Genomic DNA, 20624 nt, shown 5'->3' with positions numbered 1-20624 from the left:
GCAAAATAATTTTTATTGTAAAAATTCGGATAGTCAGAATCCACATGTCAAAATCAATGTTTATTGATAAGTTCGGATAGTATAGAATCCACACAGCAAATAATTTTTATTGTAAAAATTCGGATAGTATAGAATCCACACGGTTAAATTGTTTACGTCAAAAAAATGATTCATGTTGTCGTGTCGAAAATGTTTGTACCGCGCATGCTACCGGTCGAGCTCGAGTCATTTTTCAAAATCATATATACGACCATATTTGACATTGAAATTTGGGTTCGCGGGGCACAGCGCTAATTGATACCGGTGCCAAACAATGTATCGCGGGTCACACTTTGCATATGCTCCTCCTCCGTAAGGGTCACCCTCTTGAACCTGCGCGACGGCTAATAAAGCTCGCTGACGGCCACCCGCGCGAGATAGACGTGCTCATTACCACTCTTGACGTTTGTTTGGAAGGTAAAGTGATAAGCACTCAATTTTTAGTATTTCCGACGCACGAAAACGAGACGTTACTCGGATCGATTTCTTAGTAGCCGCTCAAGTCGCCATTGACTTTTCACGTAGGTCATGGCATTTCGTCGATGGTACTGGTGATCAAGAACGCCTTTTGCGATGTGAGCAGAAGGGGCGTGGACTTTCTTGTGCCGCCGCTGATGTCCTTAGGGGCGATGAAGGCTCGCTACTAAATCCACACGATCGGAAATTCTCGCGAAAGTCTTAGTAGAAATACAGATGTTTTTCGTCCAGGGGGAGCACCTACACCATTCGCAGAGCATTGTATCGATACAGGCGACAATCAGCCAGTGTCCGTCCCGCCATACCGCATGACTCCCGCTAGGAAAGAGCTTATGCGTCAAGAATTGATAAGATGCTCAAAGAAGATGTCATCGAGGAGTGTGAGTCCGCTTGGTGCTCGCCGCACTTCTGATACCGAAACCGAATGGAGACGTTGAGGTTTTGTGTAGACTACAGACGTCTTAACGCCATAACCAAGTCGGACCACTATCCAATGCCTCTTATTGATGAGTTGCTGCAATCCACGAAGCGTAACTGCTATATGAGCACCTTGGATCTCAGATCAGGTTATGGCAAGTGAGTGTTCGTGAGCAAGATCGAGACAAAAACAGCATTTATTAGTCCCTTCGGAACATACCGTTTCAAGCGTATGCCCTTTGGCTTGAAGAACGCCCCAGCGACTTTTCAGCGCTTGATAGACCGCTTACGTTCTTGCTCATCCCTGGCCAACGTAACTCTTCTCGCATATCTTGATGATCTTCTTATCATATCCGAAGATTTCGAGCAACACCTGTTGGACCTGCAAGCTGTATTCAGCCGCCTTCGAGAGTACAACCTTTGCGTTAACCGAGATAAGTGTTGTCTTCGCCAGAGAGAGTGTAAAGTACCTGGGACACATCGTTACCCAACAAGGCGTCTCACCGGACCCAGATAAAGTACAGGCAGTTTACAGATGAAAGAACCCAATAACTTGAAGCATCTTCGCACTTTCTGCAAACCTGTTCTTGGTTTAGAAGTTTATTCCTGGGTCTCACAGGTGTCAGAGCCCCTCACCCGTCTAACCAGAAAAAACCAGACTTGGACTTGGGTCCAGCTCAGACATCTGCGTTTAAGGAGCTGAAGAAGTTATTACCACCACGCCAATCTTGGTCCAAGCGGGACTTTTCCCGACCCTTCGTTCTACGAACCGACGCGAGCAACTACGCTCTTGGGGCAGTTCTTCTGCAGGGAGGGTACGGAAGAGCGCCTATTGAATACGCTAGCCGTTTATTGAAATTCTGCTGAGAGAAATTACTCAACTACGGAGCGAGAGGCACTCGCCGTAGTATGGGCTGTCGAGCGATTCAGATGCTACTTGGATGGACACCCAGTAATCGTCGGCAGCGACCACCAACCGCTCCGTTGGCTGTTGACGCTAAAGTCACCTACAGGTCGACTGGTTAGGTGGGCATTAAGACTCCAATCATTTGACATAAAATTTCAATATACCCCCGGAAAAGCTAACGTAGTAGCTGACACCCTGAGCAGGCCAATCTGTTCCGAGGAATTTCGTGAAAACTGCGGTATATGTTCAGTGATTGTGGACCTGCCTAAGAAAGATCCTTCAGAACTACGACAAAGAACAGCTTGCTGACCCAGAGGTGGAAAAGATTATCAAAGAAATTGAAGGTACTGATGAAGTGGCAACTCGACGATGGACAGAGCGTGTTACCTGATGGACCAGGGAGTACTCTTCCGATATAATCCGGATTCAGATAGTGAGACTCCCAGCTCGTCATTCCCATTAGTCTCAGGGCAGAAATTCTGCAAGAATGTCACGACTCACCAATGGCAGGACACCCTGGCATCGATCGTACCTACCAAAAGGTAGCTCAGCTATACTATTTTACAGGTATGCGGAGAATAATCATGGATTATGTCAAAGCCTGCATACATGCCAGCGCTACAAAGCTACGAATGCCAAGCCACCAGGTCTTCTGCAAACACCACTTATGAACCAACGTACTGAAGTGTTGGCTATGGATTTGTTCGGTCCTTTGCCACAGGAGACCAAGGAGAAAGATGGATCTTCCTTATTGAAGACACGGCTACTCGTTGGATAGAAGTTTTTGCTTTGAAAGAAGCCACAGCTGAAACATGCGCAGTGGTACTCATCGAAGACTACTTTATGCGTTATGGGCTGCCTCGTAGGATTGTATCAGACAATGGAGTCCAATTTGTGTCTGCAGTGATGCGCCAGTGCATGTCTCTCCTGGGTTGTAAAGCAAAATTTTGTCCCATTATATCACCCAGAAGCAAATCCTGCGGAACGCAAGAACCGTGATTGAAGGCTATGCTAGCACAGTTGGTAGAAGGAGACCACACTTCATGGCCAAAGAAGTTACCTCTGATCCGTTTTGCCTGAACAGTTTACAATGTCGCACAACAGGCAAGTCACAGCGTATCTGACTTTTGGTAGGGAAATGCGGTCACCTGCGGAAGTCGTCCATGACCATCGCGCCATCTTGGATAAGGATAACTTTATCCCACAGATAACTCCATATCTAAGACAATTCCTGGAGTCACTGTCCGGTGTTCGTGAACGGGTGGAGATCCAGCAGGATAGAGCCAAGCAGTATGCTGATGCTTCTCGCCGTCCCGCCGAGGAGTTCCAGGAAGGGGATTTAGTACTGGTAAAGTCCCACCTGCTAAGTAATGCCTCTAAAGACCAAACTGCCAAATTTTTCCCACGTCGTGATGGCCCATACCGGATTGCGAGAAGATTAGTCCCACGTCATACACCATCGTCAGCACTGACGAACCTGACAAAGTTTTAGGGCGATATCATTCTCAGGATCTTACCCGCTACCAAGGTAATGACGGCCCTCATCCCAAACCTCTCGTTCCAAAAAGGAACCGTGGACGTCCAGCTAAGGTTATTGAGGTACTAGACCAGGAGCGAGGGCGCCCTCCCAGTCTAGAGGGGAGCATATCGTAAACCTTTCGTCTTCCGCCGATCCACTCGCCGCCGTCGCGCGCCCGGCCGATTTTCAAATTAGCCGCCCGCCAAAATGTCAGTTAGCGCGTCGCCTCGCCACGGGACCGAGCTCGCTCCGCGCGCATTGCGTTATTCATTTCTTTTATGTCTTGTGTTTGGCGTTGAATTATTCCGTCTCATGTTAAAACGTGTTTGATATATTGTGAAAGTGTTGTAGAGTGAATGCCAGCAAATAAAGCTTGTGACTCTTACTTATCCGGCCTTTCATTGAGTCACGTCTACAATAATTTATTAATAAAAATAAATAAATATATAAGTATTGAGTAATACACACAAACCGGTCGTCAAAATAATACGTATTTTGATCTGAAAACTATATTTAATTTATAACTAGCGATACATTAAAGAACCCATTAAAGCTAGCATTTAAGCTTTATCTTTTTGTTTTACAATAAAAGTAGGCACGACTAAACATGAAGTAAACAAACCCTGACATAACCAAAATAAAACACACTTTTTGAATAAATTTTACTAACCACATTTAATTTAATGACCAAAATGAATTCACAGCCATTTGTCCACTCAAGTCACGGTATAATACGCGATAGGTTTGATTTTTGTCACAATGTAGCAAGGTGGCGCTGATGTCGTGCACAGAGCCAATAGATAGGATATTTTTTTTAAAACCCAACTAAAATCTTTTGAATTCAAATAGGTGTCTTAAATCCGCCTATTTTATGAAGAAAAAAAAACATTTTTTTGCAACCAATGCCAATTACAGGATTTGTGAAAGATGTAAGCGATCTTTGCTTCGGTTTTACCACGGAAATATCTGAGGCTACGCCACTGTCATATGTCCTACTAATGTTAGAAGCCTTTTAAAATAAGAGAGTGAGGCAGGGTAGTAAGGTTAGGAAACCACACATTGAACAGTGAACTGCATCGCAGGCGTATACTGTCGAACAAAACTGATTCATGTTCATGTATCAAAAGTGGAACCTTTTAAATAATCAATTTTACTGTGATTTCCTTGAAAAAAAAAAGGTATATCAACATGACATTAGTAGCACAAGGTTCCACCCTCATGATACAGTTTGTTTGTTTGTTTGTTTGTTTGGTACTATTAGTGATCAAGTGCGGGTAGTTCGAAGAACTTGCGCTGCTAGGCAGACTTGACACCCCACACTTCAGTCTACTCGTGACCACGGCAACTGTAACGTTGCCGAAACGTCGAGGTAAATATAATTCTTGTGTAAAAGTAGCGTGATAAGTCCCGTTTATGGTATTTTGACTACAGTTTGTTTGACTGTAAATGTTACCTAACAATGTTTTACTTCACAGAAAATGTGCATTTGAAATTGAATAGTGTATGTTACGTGTTACAGCATATTCTGACAAGTTCCACAGCGGATCGGTTTAAATGTTTTATTGAATCAGGCGTTACTTTGCTGAGGTTCCCACTTGCTCGTTTGTCATCCAGTCGAATAAAAAAAAGGTCCATATCAATAAACTAAAATAATTTATTTGCTCACCCGCGACGTATGATAGCTAAGTTTACGCAAGATATGCGTGTTCATGCAGTTCCTCCACCTCCACACTGTAAGAACACACACATACCTACCCATCTATCACCACCACCACAATACACTGACGCGTTTCGAACTCAACCAGCGCTCATCTTCAGAGCAACACAACCGTACACCATGCTACCAGGCGTTAGACTAACAGCTGGTATGTACGAAATGATACAACTAGAACATCTCTTAAAATATTTATTACTTCACCTTCACATCCTTTTTTCTTTTTTTTACTCGCACCTTTCTGCTTCACTGCCTCAGCTTTCTTCTTGATCTTACTGATCTTTCCGATAACATCTTTAAACCGCTCATCTTTCTTCATGAGGTTCTTATTCACTTTCTTCAACCCCTCTTTTATTGAAGCATCGATATCGCCACTTTCCTGTAGGGGGTTTTGAGTGTCGCTTTTAATTTGCGACTCCCGTAGTACCTTTATTTTCGCCAATTTAGCCTTTTTCGCGGCTTTGATGCGCTTGCGACGCATTTCTTCCAATCTGCGAATAAAAAAAGAAACTTGAAAATTTACCAATCGTATTGTATTCCTAGTAACATCCACGAAGACGCGTGATTTTTTCAAAATTAGACATTAATGACAGTGTAATAAGAACCACGGCACGTTACACGTCATCGTGAATGACTCTACCTATATATTTACACGTATTACTACCTAATTAATATTCTCTTTCTAACTAATTCTATTTTCCATCAGAAGTAACCAGAATAATATAAATAACCAGAATGTTAACATCGCTCGGGACTCGTCGGGTTTCTTCGTTTTCCTGACATTCAACTGAGAAAGAAAAAGAAAACCGATCTTTTGTTTCTACCTTCGAACGACATTAACTAGCAAACGGGTTTAAACGCACATCAAAAAAAGGCCGTTATAACGAAAAAAAAAACCGAATTCACGACAAAAATACTGATTGCACAGCAAAATACTCCACTCAAAATATTACGTAATAAACTGCAAGTTATATTCGTGGCGTAAAGCAATTTTATTATTACACAGCTTCTAATGACTAACGCACATCATAATTTGTAACTTTTTTTTTCTTTTTTTTTTTAACAGCCCCTTATGGTGCGACCAGACCGCTGCTTAAAAAACGGTGACGGCACGGAATCGCAGTGACGCACAGTATGCGCACCGTTTTTATCGCATACTCTCCACACCGCTGCTTAAAATACGGAATCGCAGTGATGTGCCGTAAACGTCAGTACTTTGCCGAACAAACGTCTTGTTGTTTACGGCCCGTCACTGCGATTCCGCACCGTTTTCGTATTGGAAAGCATGCAAAATAAACGGTGCGCATACGATGCGTCACTGCGATTCCATACCGTCACCGTTTTTTAAGCAGCGGTTTGGTCGCACCTTTATGGTACAAATCTACTAAAAGTTAGAAATTGTTACAGTTTGAGTTTGCGCCACGCCTCTTTCCCGCGTGGTATTCTGTGTACCTTCTTTCATGTTAGCTCGAATGTTACAGCCGGTACCACTTCCGTACCGTACCACTCCGCCTCCGCCGTCAATGTGTTTTTAGCTAGGCAATTCCTACATAGCTCATTTCGTAAGTATACCAAATAATATACACTAGATGAAAACCCGTCTTCGCTCGGGTAAAATGTACTCATAATAATGTTTGAATTTTTTTTTTGCCAGTGTAGACTATCGTACTTATCGAAAAATCTGACGTATATTCCCAGCCTTAATATTATCACAAACGTACTTTCACAGCTAACCTACGTATCGGTATTTCACTAGTAGATATTTCTCCTAAATCTTATTTGCCCAAATAACTATGATATCTTTGTCTCATAATCAAAGAAATTAGACCTAAAGGGCCCCATATACGGTACGATTCGTCTGTACGATCGATCTGATGAAAATCGACGAATCGTACCGTGTGTGGGGCCCTTAAGAGGTCACAATGGAGAACGAAATGCAAACCTGTGACACCTGTGACAGGTGATGACGTGACACCAACGTGACACTAACGCCACTTTGATGTGATGACATTGACATGTTTACTTCGCAACGCCATTATATACTTAGTAGCCACCAAACAAAAGAGACAGCAAAACGCCGCAAATATACAGGTATCTCTAAAGACTACATATTTACAGCTTTTGCTGTTGAAACTTTGGGTCCATGGAGTTCGGACGCTCACAAACTTTTTGGACAAATAAAAAAAAAAACGAAATTACCAATGACCATAGGGCTGGTGCATTTCTCGCCCAACGTATTGGAATCACGATCCAGCGCGGAAATGCAGCCAGCCTTATGGGCACTCTTCCTCAGGGACAAGACTTGGGCGAACTGTATACATATATAGTTAATTTTTTTTTAGGATAGTTTAGTGTAACCTCATTTGTTCCTTTTTAATTAATGTTTATGACTTAAGAGTCCACCCACGCCAAACTGCGCGAGCGGTTTTGTACCTCACCCCGCGACCCCTCTGAGATAGATCGCGTGCAACCGCGATTTGTTCGTAGGCGTTATCTGACAGCAACGCGTTTTCGCGCGCAGCGCCGCGAAATACGGTACCGCTAAAGTTTTTCAGAAATGTCAAAACGATCGTTGTTATGGAGTTTGTATTGAATACGTCATAGACTGACTGCTATGACAAGGCTATGACGTTACAATTTCCCACGTTCAAACTGATTCAATTTTATGTACTTAGGTAATTCGTTTTTATTAACTTGAAATCGCCGAAATTACGAAAAATTGTGAAAATTCGGTTATTATGAGTATTTTCAAGCTGCATTCCAATACAATACAATGACTCTTTATTGTACTCCGGTCTGAGTGGTTTAGGTAGGTATACACTAAAATATGGATCCATTTGCAGATAGGTATCGATTTTTTATTTGAAAACCAAAAACCTCATTTGCTTCGTACAGTCGGATAAAACATTCAAAAGACATAACATTGCCTGGCGGGCAATTTTTTCAATCACAAGTGGACATTATATTGAGTAAAATTACCCACGTTTATAATTTTATAAAGCACTTACGTTTACAACTTAAATTTTAATAAACACAAAATAAACATTGTACTTTGCTCTGATAACTGTTATTTTTATATGTTTTATGTACAATAGAGAGTTATATAAGCCCTTTATTGAACAAAAAATACTCATTCGTGGCAATCGATTTTATAAGAAAATGGCCCTAAGGCAAAGTTGACGGTTTTTTGCCCAAAATTCAGAACCAACATAAAAAATACAACCGAATTGATAAACTCCTCCTTTTTTCTGAAGTCAGTTAAGCTCAGGCTTCTAATAGACTCTCGTTAATAATCCCCTTTTTACAGCCCTTAATGCACAATGTACTTTTGTGTCAATATTAGTTCCAATTCCAAATATTACCCGCTATGATCCTGTTACAACAAGGCCATAGTCGGTAGGAAAATACAAACTGAAATATAGATGCACAGAAAAACCAGAAAAGAGACCAGCATCCTCAGCATGACAGAGGTGTCAACTTCTAGATTTTTTCTCGCCTGCTTGCCTAAATATCAAAATTTTCCAGGCGTTACTTCCTGTCAAAAATCAGCAATTTGTATTCAATCAGTGTTCTATCAATGTCGTATGTATACAAACACCTCTATATTATGTTTGAGTTTTCTAATAATTTTATCATATTTATGAGTTAAACGCTAATAACCAATAACAAATTATAACAACAACAGTTTGTATATGACACTAAAAACACCGATTGAATACAGAACTAGGCCACGTATGTCCCTTATTTTTAATAGGAAGTACCACCTACAAAACTTTGATATTTCGGCAAGTAGTAGGTCAATGTATGGTTAATTCTTAGAAAAAAGTTAGAGGTGTCACTACTTCAAAACCAAATAAAAGAAATGTGTCTTTTTATTTGGTATTTTTTTTAAATTTATATGATTTTTGAGTGGCGATGTAAATCTATATAAAGAACAACTTTAAAATTTGAAACAAATCGCTTGATTACATACTGATAATAAATACATTAAAAAAACAAAAGTCAAGAACTGACACAAGTAGGATATTCATACTCAACATAAATATTCTTGGAGATACGAGTACTCGCAGAAAAAACTGTGCCCATTTGATAAAAGGGACGGCTTACTAGAAAAACCAAACTATGAACTGTTACCTAACGACTAAATGCAATCACTTTGTCTGAATTAATAAATTATTTACTATTTTAATTGTACTTTAGATTTATAAAACTGGAGTTCCAAGAGTGGAGAAATTACGTATAAAGAAAGAAAGAAGGATATTTTATTAACACTAATACAAAAAGCACAAAGTGCAGTATTTGAACCTGTAAGTGAGAACTTTTTCTACTATTATAACGCATGTGGGCAATGTTGTCTAAATAACTTTGCCCGTTATAAAATTCAATCAATAAGTTACTTTGCCCAACGATTAATAAAGTAAATATTTGTTTTATATAAGTCATGTTATTTAGTGGGTGTCTCAAAATAATGTAGGTACTTACTGTACTAAAATAGTGCTTGTGTAGTGTAGATGTATCATCATCTGGTTCAGAGACCTCAGTGCGTTTTTTTACTGTAGAACATGTTAATCCAGGGTATTTATTACCTGTATGGCAAATTTCATGCAAATCCGTTCAGTAGTTTCTACGTGAAAGAGTAACAAACATCCATCCATCGCCATACTTAAAAAAATGTTTAGATTTTTTTTTGTAGAGAATTTTATGTAGATTACTTATGTTTTAGAACATTTTTTGCTGTGGTTTACGAGTTATTTACGAAAAACTAAATGGGACTTTTACACAAACTCCTCCCCACCCGTTAGCTCTACCCCCACCCATCAGTACCTACTTTTAGTATGTGGTCTTAAACACCATTCCCTACAACTATGCCAAAATTGACTTATACGCGAGATTTCCCCGGAGAGGCAGTTTTTGGTCTTCGTTGGGTAGGCTATATACTCGTACCAGACACGTATTAAGTTTGAACACATGTCCTATATTCCTACTATGGTAGTTATCAGTTTATAAGTAATAGACAAAATATGGAGCCAATAAAACTATTTAGACTACTAACCAATTTTTCTGTACTTACCTAATTCTTGTAATAAACAACACACTTACTTTACAACTTCTGACATCTTCTGACATGTTGTCTGTCATTGTACGAGTATGAGGGCTTCTTGTTTTTTTGTGCGTTATTTAATTTATTTCTCGGTGTTGACTATCCTAAAACACCTTAAATACCCAAAATACAGTGATAACGTAATTTAATAATAATTTCCTTACTCATAGATTGAGTGTTATGAAAGAAGTGTAAATGTAAAAGTTTTTTTTCGTAAATGAATTTTGTGGAGAAAAGCGACGCAGGTCAATCAGGCAGAGCACCTAAGCGCTCACTGTTTCTCTGCGTTGAAGTGACAGAGAAGCAATATGTCGTCGGCGTGGCGTAAGTCTTTGCTCATCAAAAATTTGGAAATAAAATAAATGCAAAGAAATTACGATTTAGATTTAAGAAATAACACGACAGATATTATTATTACGTTTTGTTTGTAAATCAGACTTAGTAATTTGATTATAGTGTCTTTATAAATAACGGAGTATTTTTGGTTTCTAAATCAAAGTAAGAGCTCACTTTGGCAATAAAATCTATCGAGCCAAATTAGTTTAATCGTGTTTTGAAAGCAACGACTAACTCAGGAATACGATCAAGATTATCGTAATATTTTTTTTATTGCCACGAAGTACACCAATTTTATACCACGTCTGTTAAAAATAGCAGTGACTGGCGTAGGTCGCCTCTTAACAAAAGTTGAAGTTGAAGTTTATATACTTAGTAATCTATTCAAGTTTTATTGAAAATACTCGATAATCCGAATTTTCCGCTTACAAGTTGTCGACTCGATTGACTAATTTTTTACGCTCTTCAATTTGATGTGCATTTCGTTCGAGTCTACCGTACCCCTGGACGAAATTATTAATATAGACTAGATGAAAACCCGGCTTCGCTCGGGTAAAATGTAGACTCATAATGTTGTCTGAATTTTTTTTTTGCCAGTGTAAAGACTGTCGTACTTATCGAAAAATCTGACGTATATTCCCAGCCTGAATTATTATCACAAACCTTTAACGGCTAATCTACGTGTCGGTATTTCACCAGTAGATATTTCTCCTAAATCTTATTTGCCCAAATAACTACGTAGTCGGTCCCAAAGTTCTGTCACAAATGAAAATAATGATAAAACAAAAGTAGTTACCAATCAGTTTTTGATAAATTATATACCAATTAAAGTACATTTAATAAAGAATTAAAATTACTTAAAAAATATTCAAAATGACTTCCTTTGTTTTTAATGCAGGCCCTTAATCGGCGCAGCCAGTCGTCTATCGCAGCACGCACCATTTTCATGTCTATTTCAGCGACTGCTTTTCTTATAGATGACTTCAGGCTCTCCAAATTTTTATGGGGTTTAGCACAGACCTTCCCCTCTAAGACCTGCCAATTTTATAGTCCAGAGACTGGAGGAAGGCCAATCTTCGTGTCTTATAAAGTCGATTTTTTGACGGTCAAACCAGGCTTGAGTGGTCTTGGCTTTGTGTGCTGGCGCAGAATCCTGCTGGAACACAAAATTATGTCCTAAAAATAGCGTGTTGGGCAGATCTTTGACATGCTTATCCAAAACCGTCTCTTAGTACACTTTCGCACTGATTTTGACCCCTTTTTCGCAAAAATGAACCTCAGTTGGCCCGTAATAAGATCAGAGAATACTCTTCAGAACTCCTAGCGTACACTATCATTCTGTTTATTGTACTTCTCTTCAATATCGAAAATCTTTTCGTCTGTAAAGAGGATATCACGGTGTCGATTTTTCGCGTACCGCTTTAACAACTTCCGGGATCTTTTAAGCCTTATTGTTTTAAGACGGGCATTAAGTAAGTGCCCACTCTATTTTTTGTATGCTCGTAGACTAAGATCTTCGTTTAAAACCTTTTTGACGGTTTTTCTACTGACACCCATCTGCAAAGCCATCAACTTCTGTTTTCGGACAGGATTTCTTGCTATGCGCGCCTTGATCGCTTTGATAACTGCTGGTGTTCGTACGGAGCGAGGCCGGCCAATTCTTCTCTGTCCTCAACACTGGAGACTTCATTGTAGCTATCAATAGTAGGTACGGTACACAAACCTAAGCGTTACATTTAAATTTTTGAGCAACTTGAAAATGGTACTTGGCGACTGCCCACAGCGGTGCAATGCTAAAACAGCTACCTATTCGGTTTTCTTTCAATGTCCACCATCGTGAGAAATTGCAGCGAATGACTATTTATTGTTTTAAAATAATTGTCAAACATTCAAAAATGGAATTCAATGAAATTTTCTTAAAATCATGTTCTAAATTTAAAAATAATGTGCCAGTGACAGAACTTTGGGACCGACTACGTATGTCTGTCTCATAATTACAGAAATTAGACCTAAAGGGCCCCATATACGGTACGATTCGTCTGTACGATCGATCTGATGAAAATCGACGAATCGTAGCGTGTGTGGGGCCCTTAAGAGGTCACAATGGAGAACGAAATGCAAACCTGTGACACCTGTGACACGTGATGACGTGACACTAACGCCACTTTGATGTGATGACGCTGGAAGAGAATCATAGTTTTGAGTTTTGATAAGATCCACTCAAGTTTTCCGGCAAGACGTTTCGTTTTACACAGTCACATGAGTCACAGTTCTTGTAATGGATACTTTTTTGGCGTGACGCACGCGATGTGTTGAAGGCGAGCCGTATCTAAGAGCTAGCTAGTATGAAACGGAACGTTTATTAACTACCCAAGATGGCGACTGCGGTTTGTTTGTCAGTGCCATTAGAATTTAACGAAATTCTCCATAATCCGAATTTTGCGGATATATGTTGTCGACTCGGATCGACTAATTTTTTACGCTCTTCAATTTGATGTGCATTTCGTTCGAGTCTACCGTACCCCTGGACGAATTATTAATATAGACTAGATGAAACCCAGCTTCGCTCGGGTAAAATGTAGACTCATAATAATATGTTTGAAAAAATTTTTGCCAGTAAAGACTGTCGTACTTATCGAAAAATCTAAACGTATATTCCCAGCCTTAATTATTATCACAAACACTTTAACGGCTAACCTACGTATCGGTATTTCACCAGTAGATATTTCTCCTAAATCTTATTTGCCCAAATAACTACGTAGTCAGTCCCAAAGTTCTGTCACAAATGAAAATAATGATAAAAACAAAAGTACCAATCAGTTTTTAATAAATTATATACCAATTTAAAGTACATTTAATAAAAAAATAATTAAGTACTTAAAATTATTCAAAATGACTTCCTTTGTTTTTAATACAGGCCCTTAATCGGCGCAGCCAGTCGTCTATCGCAGCACGCACCATTTTCATGTCTATTTCAGCGACTGCTTTTCTAAAGATGACTTCAGGCTCTCCAAATTTTTATGGGGTTTAGCACAGACCTTCCCCTCTAAGACCTGCCAAATTTAAAGTCCAGAGGATTAAGGTTCGGACTGGAGGAAGGCCAATCTTCGGCTCAGGCCTGAAATATCCATTTTCCTAAAATGTATTTTTCGCAAAATGTCTGCTTTCAGAATGTCAACACGTCTTTTGCATAATGTCAGCGTCTCAAATGTCAGCTATTTAAAATTGGCTGTCTCCAAGAATGACAGTTTTTGTATATATGTTCGCTTTTCAGAATGCGCTTATTCTCAAAATGTCTGCAACCTCAAAATATCCGCTTTCGTATAACGTTGGCATTCCAGAAAAGCTTATTCCAAAATGTCTCCAATCATGGTCTTCAAATTTCATCTAAACGTCATTAATGTTGTCTTGAATGCCAGTAATTTTATATTAGGTATAGATATTTATGTTATCAAAGAGTAAGTATGCAAGCAATTAAACCTTTTACATTTAAAAATTTGATTTGAAAATAAGCAGACATTATGGAAAACAATCATAACAAGACTAAAGCCTATTTAAAAAAGTGAACATAACGGGAAAGCAGAAATTAAGGTAATGCTAATATTATAGTAATGTAAACATTATGAAAGACGACTTCCTCAGATTGTACACATTTTAAATAGCAGACATTTTGAGGAAGCTGACAAAATAGAAGTTTTAACATTGTGAAAACGCAGACGTTTTGAGAATTGTACATTTTAGGAAAACAGACATTTCAGGCTGAGCCCAATCTTCGTGTCTTATAAAGTCGATTTTTTGACGGCCAAACCAGGCTTGAGTGGTCTTGGCTTTGTGTGCTGGCGCAGAATCCTGCTGGAACACAAAATTATGACCTGAAAATAGCGTGTTGGGCAGATCTTTGACATGCTTATCCAAAACCGTCTCTTGGTACACTTTCGCACTGATTTTGACCCCTTTTTCGCAAAAATGAACCTCAGTTGGCCCGTAATAAGATCAGAGAATACTCTTCAGAGCTCCTAGCGTACACTCTATCATTATGTTTATTGTACTTCTCTTCAATATCGAAAATCTTTTCGTCTGTAAAGAGGATATCACGGTGTCGATTTTTCGCGTACCGCTTTAACAACTTCCGGGATCTTTTTGTTTTTGAACCTTATTGTTTTTAGACGGGCATTAAGTAAGTGCCCACTCTATTTTTTGTATGCTCGCAGACTAAGATCTTCGTTTAAAATCTTTTTGACGGTTTTTCTACTGGCACCCATCTGCAAAGCCATCAACTTCTGTTTTCGGACAGGATTTCTTGCTATGCGTGCCTTGATCGCTTTGATCACTGCTGGTGTTTGTAGGTACGGAGCGAGGCCGGCCAATTCTTTTCTTGTCCTCAACACTGGAGACTTCATTGTACCTGTCAATCGTACGGTACACAAACCTAAGCGTTATATTTACATTTTTGAGCAACTTGAAAATGGTACTTGGCGAGTGCCCACAGCGGTGCAATGCTAAAACAGCTATTCGGTTTTCTTTCAACGTCCACTCCATCGTGAGAAATTGCAGCGAATGACTGTTTATTGTTTTAAAATAATTGACAAACATTCAAAAATGGAATTCAATCAAATTTTCTTAAAATCATGTTTTAAATTTAAAAATAATGTGCCAGTGACAGAACTTTGGGACCGACTACGTATGTCTGTCTCATAATCAAAGAAATTAGACCTAAAGGGCCCCATATAAGGTACGATCCGTCTGTACGATCGATCTGATGAAAATCGACGAATCGTACCGTGTGTGGGCCCTTAAAAGGTCACAATGGAGAACGAAATGCAAACCTGTGACACGTGATGACGTGACACTCACGCCACTTTGATGTGATGACTTTGACATGTTTACTTCGCAACGCCATTATATATACTCAGTAATTTATTCCATTTTTTATTGAAAATACTCGCTAAATCCGAATTTTCTACCTACAAGTTGTCGACTCGGAACAAACGTCAACAACTGAAGATAGTTATAGTTTTGAGTTTTGATAAGATCCATTCAAGTTTTCCGGCAAGACGTTTCGTTTTACACAGTCGCATGAGTCACAGTTCTTTGTAATGGATACTTTTTTGGCGTGACGCACGCGATGTGTTGAAGGCGAGCCGTATCTAAGAGCTAGCTAGTATGAAACGGAACGTTTATTAACTACCCAAGATGGCGACTGCGGTTTGTTTGTCAGTGCCATTAGAATTTAACTAAATTCTCCATAATCCGAATTTTGCGGATATATGTTGTCGACTCGGATCGACTAATTTTTTACGCTCTTCAATTTGATGTGCATTTCGTTCGAGTCTACCGTACCCCTGGACGAAATTATTAATATAGATTGATATATATTACAAACATTTTTCTAACAAAGTGTATCATCACTAATATCCCCTGAGTTACGTGATAAAATAACTTACACTAAGACCTAGGCTGCACTACGGCTAAAGCGCTGCGGCTTTTAACCGCGTGACTTTGTGTATCAATTAAACTAATGCAGGCGGCCGCATTGGCGACTTTAAGTTTACTTGATTCACAAAGTCACGCGGTAAGAAACCGCGGCGGTTTAGCCATAGTGCGGCCTAGCTCTTAAGGCTGGTTCACACGTATTACGGTATTAAGTTATCAAATCAAGTAGTTAACTAAATTTTGACTCTATTTTAAGCGACTTAATTTGAAGTAAGCGTTTACACGTTCGCATCAGCTAAGTTCTTTATATAGTTAGCCCGAGATGGACGAACAACTCTGAATAACACTTCTGACCACTTCGACATTTTCAAAAAAGATATCTCTTTTTCAAACACAAAAACTTATGAACGCGACCTCTCGCTAAGCTTATACACTAAACTATTTTTTTACTAAATCGTGCCTGTCCAAACGTGTCAAGTGATAATTCACGATCACGGACTTAACTGAAAAATAGTCGAAATTCTAATTAATTTGCTTGTTCACTGGCACACTTAATTATAACTTAATTTAATACTATAAATTAATTGTTTACACGCTTTAGGTTGCTTAAATTTAAGTTAAATTTAGTTTAAACACTTCATAACTTAATACGTGTGAACCAGCCTTTAAAAGTAGATTGACTCTTATAACCGTAAACTTTTCGCAAGAATAAGGTAGCTTACCCAGCCTCCATGGCGTCGGGGTCAACGCCCGCCTGCAGCCAGCGCTTGACGCGGTAGTTGCGCTTGCGCACCTCAACTCCTCGTTGTCCAGCTGCGACTCCTGCTCGCGCCGCGCCACCGACACCGTCGTGAACACTTTCACTGCCTCGTCGTCTGAAAAAAAAAAAACATCATCGTCATCTCCTGCTTATACACCGTGTTATTTTTTATTTCCGTTAACTATAAGACAACACTCAACAGGTCAAATGAACATGAAACTACCGTGAGATTCGCTCATATTTAACGAAACAAATCCGGATAACTCGAGTCTTAACTCGAGTTTAGATTAACATGTGATTAGATGTAACATATCCTGGAATGAATTTTTTTGACAACCTATATGCAATATATTTATTGACATATTAAATTTAATATAAAATACGTTTCATCCATAAACCAGTTCGGTGATGGTCGTTCTTAAACGGATCTTCTACTAATAGGTCAAGTGAAGTTAATTTATCCAAGACACTGGTCTAACTTTTACTGTTTATAAGAGGCAATCAAGAATTAACGTATAACTATTCGAAGTAAAACAGTGTTTTTAAAAGTTCGTAACTAAAGCGTTTTTATTTCACACATATTTAGCAAAAGAATAAAATTGAGTTTTCGAATGAGATACCAAAGTGTCTCTGTATATGTGTCACGTCATTGTCACTCGTCAAAATTGTAAATGTTATATTGGGTCCTTACCTTTGAAATTGCCGATTTTAACTTCTAACTATCGTGATTTTAATAGGTAATATAACAGACATAGAACATATTCAATTTTACACAATATTTTGACTTCATCGTGCAAATTTTGACCGTCATAAAACCAAAGTATTTATTTATTTAACTACAAAAAAAAAATGTTGAAATACACGTTTACTTTTGTTTCCAGAAATTAATATTTAATTGGTTGTAATTGTCAATCCATTTTTTTTTATATATTAAAATTGATTTTCATAGTTCGTTTAGTGTCTTTAAACACGAACATAAGTTACATAACTAGCATTGTTAGTTGCTAAATAAATTAAGAAACATTTAGTATGGAAAACGCAACTGCTATAAAAATCTACATACAAAACACCTAATAATTTGACGTTTAACAATGGCTGTGAGGTTGTTAAATGCACGAAAAATAATTATTTTTAATTTGGTCATAAAGTTAATTAGAACTGAGCCGTCTGTCGAAGTTAACGGAAATCAAGAAACACACGGTATACATTCCACTGATCGGCACAGGTCTCCTCTCACTTTGCAAGGGCTATCGCGTATGAATTCGCCACTAGAGGCGCTAGTGTAGCGTGAGGTCTCCGAAATGTCAAATCTCATAGTTTTTGGGTGAGCTACGCGGGTTTATTTATAATTAGAATAATTTTGTGAATATTTTGCAATATCTGAAATTAATTATGGCAAATAGGCGTTCCGGGGCAATGAATGTCTGTGTTTTGAGACAGTTTTATCTTTCGGAAACCTTTGTCCTCCCTTTTTTCCGAACAATGGACTATGCAACACTGTGGCAAGCTCGATATTTTTATGGTGCGGTTTTAAAGTGTATTAAATATGATTTTAATCTAAACCTTGTTTTCACGCCCGTAATAACAGACTTTGAAAGCCATACTTAAAAACCTCACGCAACAGTGCGCCATCTAGTGAGACAAATAACGATAGCCCTCATTGCTTAGACTGTTCCCACGCGGACCTGTGGATGTGTGGATGTGGAACTTCACAGTTGTCATGTTATCTAAGTGGTGCAAGAAGGCGGCAGAAAGAGATAGCGAATGCATTCATTCCTCTCCTCACCATCAATTTTAAACTCTGTCAGCTTGGTTTTGATGTGTTCCTCTATTACCCCAAGCCGTAAGATGTGTGTATGGCGTTATGAGAGATATGGCCATGCCGGTGCGACCGGCGCGGCGGTGCGGCCTACCCTGCAAAATAAAAAGATTTATTTCAGACTTGAAATATTGTGTTAATATTGGGTCAATCAACTTTTAAGTGTTTTATTATATCTCTTCACCCAGGAGACAATACAGCTATACCTACAGTTATTTAGAAAATTGATTGTAATTTATATCACTAGTATGATTAGATAGAAGATGAGTGAAAAAATCGGCTTGCAACTGCCGCAACTCTTAACTTTTGGTTGATCACTAAGCCGAAGCCAAGTGGTTAGAAACCTGACTACGAAGCTTGAGGTCCCCGGTTCGATTCCCGGCCGGGGCAGATATTTGTATGAATAATACGAATGTTTGTTCTCGGGTCTGGATGTTTAATATGTATTTAAGTATGTATTTATATATAGGTATGTTTATCCGTTGCCTTGTGTCCATAGAACAAGCTTTGCTTAGTTTGGGATTGGGACTAGGTCAGTTGGTGTCAAGTGTCCCATGATATTTGTACCCACAAAATTATACTTTTAATACGTGATCCAGGAGACATTGCCATAAAATTCAGGATGATGGGTACTACTGTACCTACTTAATATGCACATGATTCAATTTGTAGACTATCACGGTCATTACTAATTTTATGATATCGTATGTAATATAATATATGTAATATATTATATATTTTTTTACGATTTGCTATAATAAAGTAAAAATACACATGCGATGAATAGACTTTTTTTTATTTTTATGTATTTATCTCAAAAAAAGATTTACATTAAATTTATGACAAATACTTCACCAAACTGCAAAACAGTTTGTTGGCGAATACTACACTCCTTTTTTAAAACTTAAAATATTCATCAATAGGTACCTACTAATCATTAAATTACATCATGTAGTTTTATATTATATAACTTATAGATTTATGATAGTTAATTATTTTTTTCAAGGAAATCATCTATCAAATACGCTTTGACTCTGGTTTTAAATGATTTTATGATATATAATGGCACTCTGTGGATAATGTCGTTGATTGTACATGAAATAACACTTAATTGTAACTTACATTGTAATATATTATGTACAATCGTCGAAAATACAAACTGAAACATAGATGCACAAAAAAAAACAAAAACTAGACCAGCGCTGATAATCGAACCCATAGATCCTCGGCATTCCGTGCCACGTTCTATACCGCTACACCACCCCACTGGACAGGGGTACAGACACGAATTTCCCCTATGCACCACATATCTCAGCTTGTTTGTTTCTTATTTAGTCACATAAGCAGCGACACTAGCGACATCTATGCTGTAGCCCTCATCGAGAAACTTTCAGCATTCCATTGGAATTAACCGCTCACCCGGACAAGAGATGTCGTTATTAAGCAATCAAAGTTTAAATAAAAAATACAAAAAGACTCCAAAACCAATCTTAATATTATTATGTACAATTGTTTATTTTCCCTAAAAATAAATAAATGATTTAAATTTAGGTTTTGTTCCGCGTACCTTGATTTTAAAGAAGCTCGATATTTCGACACAGTTGCATGCGCTGAAATGAAAAAGGCGACATGATCATGGCGCATGCAACTGTGCCGAACCGAAATATCGAGCTTCTCTAAATTCAAGGCACGGGGAACAAAAACCCGAATTTAAATTAATAAAAAACCGGCCAAGAGCGTGTCGGACACGCCCAAAATAGTTCGTAGCCCTTACGAAAATTAAGTAAGATTTTCTACGGATTCGTTTTTTATACGGAATCTTCCAAGTTTAGGTATATTTTATTCCTTAGGCTGCTATTTACTCATAAACTACTAATAATTCTCAAGCAAACTTGGCTGCTATAGTTTTCCTTGAAAGTTTAATATACTTACTAATCCTAAATTTTTAAAAAAATTCCACACCGGTTTAGTTTAGAGGGGGGGGGGACGCTCCATTTCAATGAAAATTTGTACTTTCAAGTTGAATATTTCGCAAACACATCACTGAATCTAAAAATTGTCTTAGCAAACCCCTAATGGTTTTAAAAGACCTATCTAACCAT

General features: G+C 38.5%; 2 protein-coding genes across 2 annotated transcripts in view; both read right to left on the bottom strand.

Moving 5' to 3' along the window:
* Elp2 (elongator complex protein 2) overlaps nucleotides 1-20624 on the bottom strand; it is a 44994-nt gene that overhangs the window by 17409 nt on the left and 6961 nt on the right. The window lies entirely within an intron of this gene.
* LOC141428390 (uncharacterized) lies at nucleotides 4987-16735 on the bottom strand. The gene is made up of 2 exons (XM_074088372.1): nucleotides 16666-16735; nucleotides 4987-5564 (listed from the first exon to the last, which is right to left on the bottom strand). Exons 1-2 carry the CDS (start codon nucleotides 16674-16676, stop codon nucleotides 5210-5212), a joined length of 366 nt encoding a protein of 121 aa, XP_073944473.1. The 5' UTR covers nucleotides 16677-16735; the 3' UTR covers nucleotides 4987-5209.

This window comes from Choristoneura fumiferana, chromosome 5 (assembly GCF_025370935.1).
Source record: "Choristoneura fumiferana chromosome 5, NRCan_CFum_1, whole genome shotgun sequence".
NCBI classification, from domain to species: domain Eukaryota; kingdom Metazoa; phylum Arthropoda; class Insecta; order Lepidoptera; family Tortricidae; genus Choristoneura; species Choristoneura fumiferana.
The sequence above is the reverse complement of the archived record's forward strand: the minus strand, read 5'-3'. Positions and strand labels throughout refer to the sequence as shown.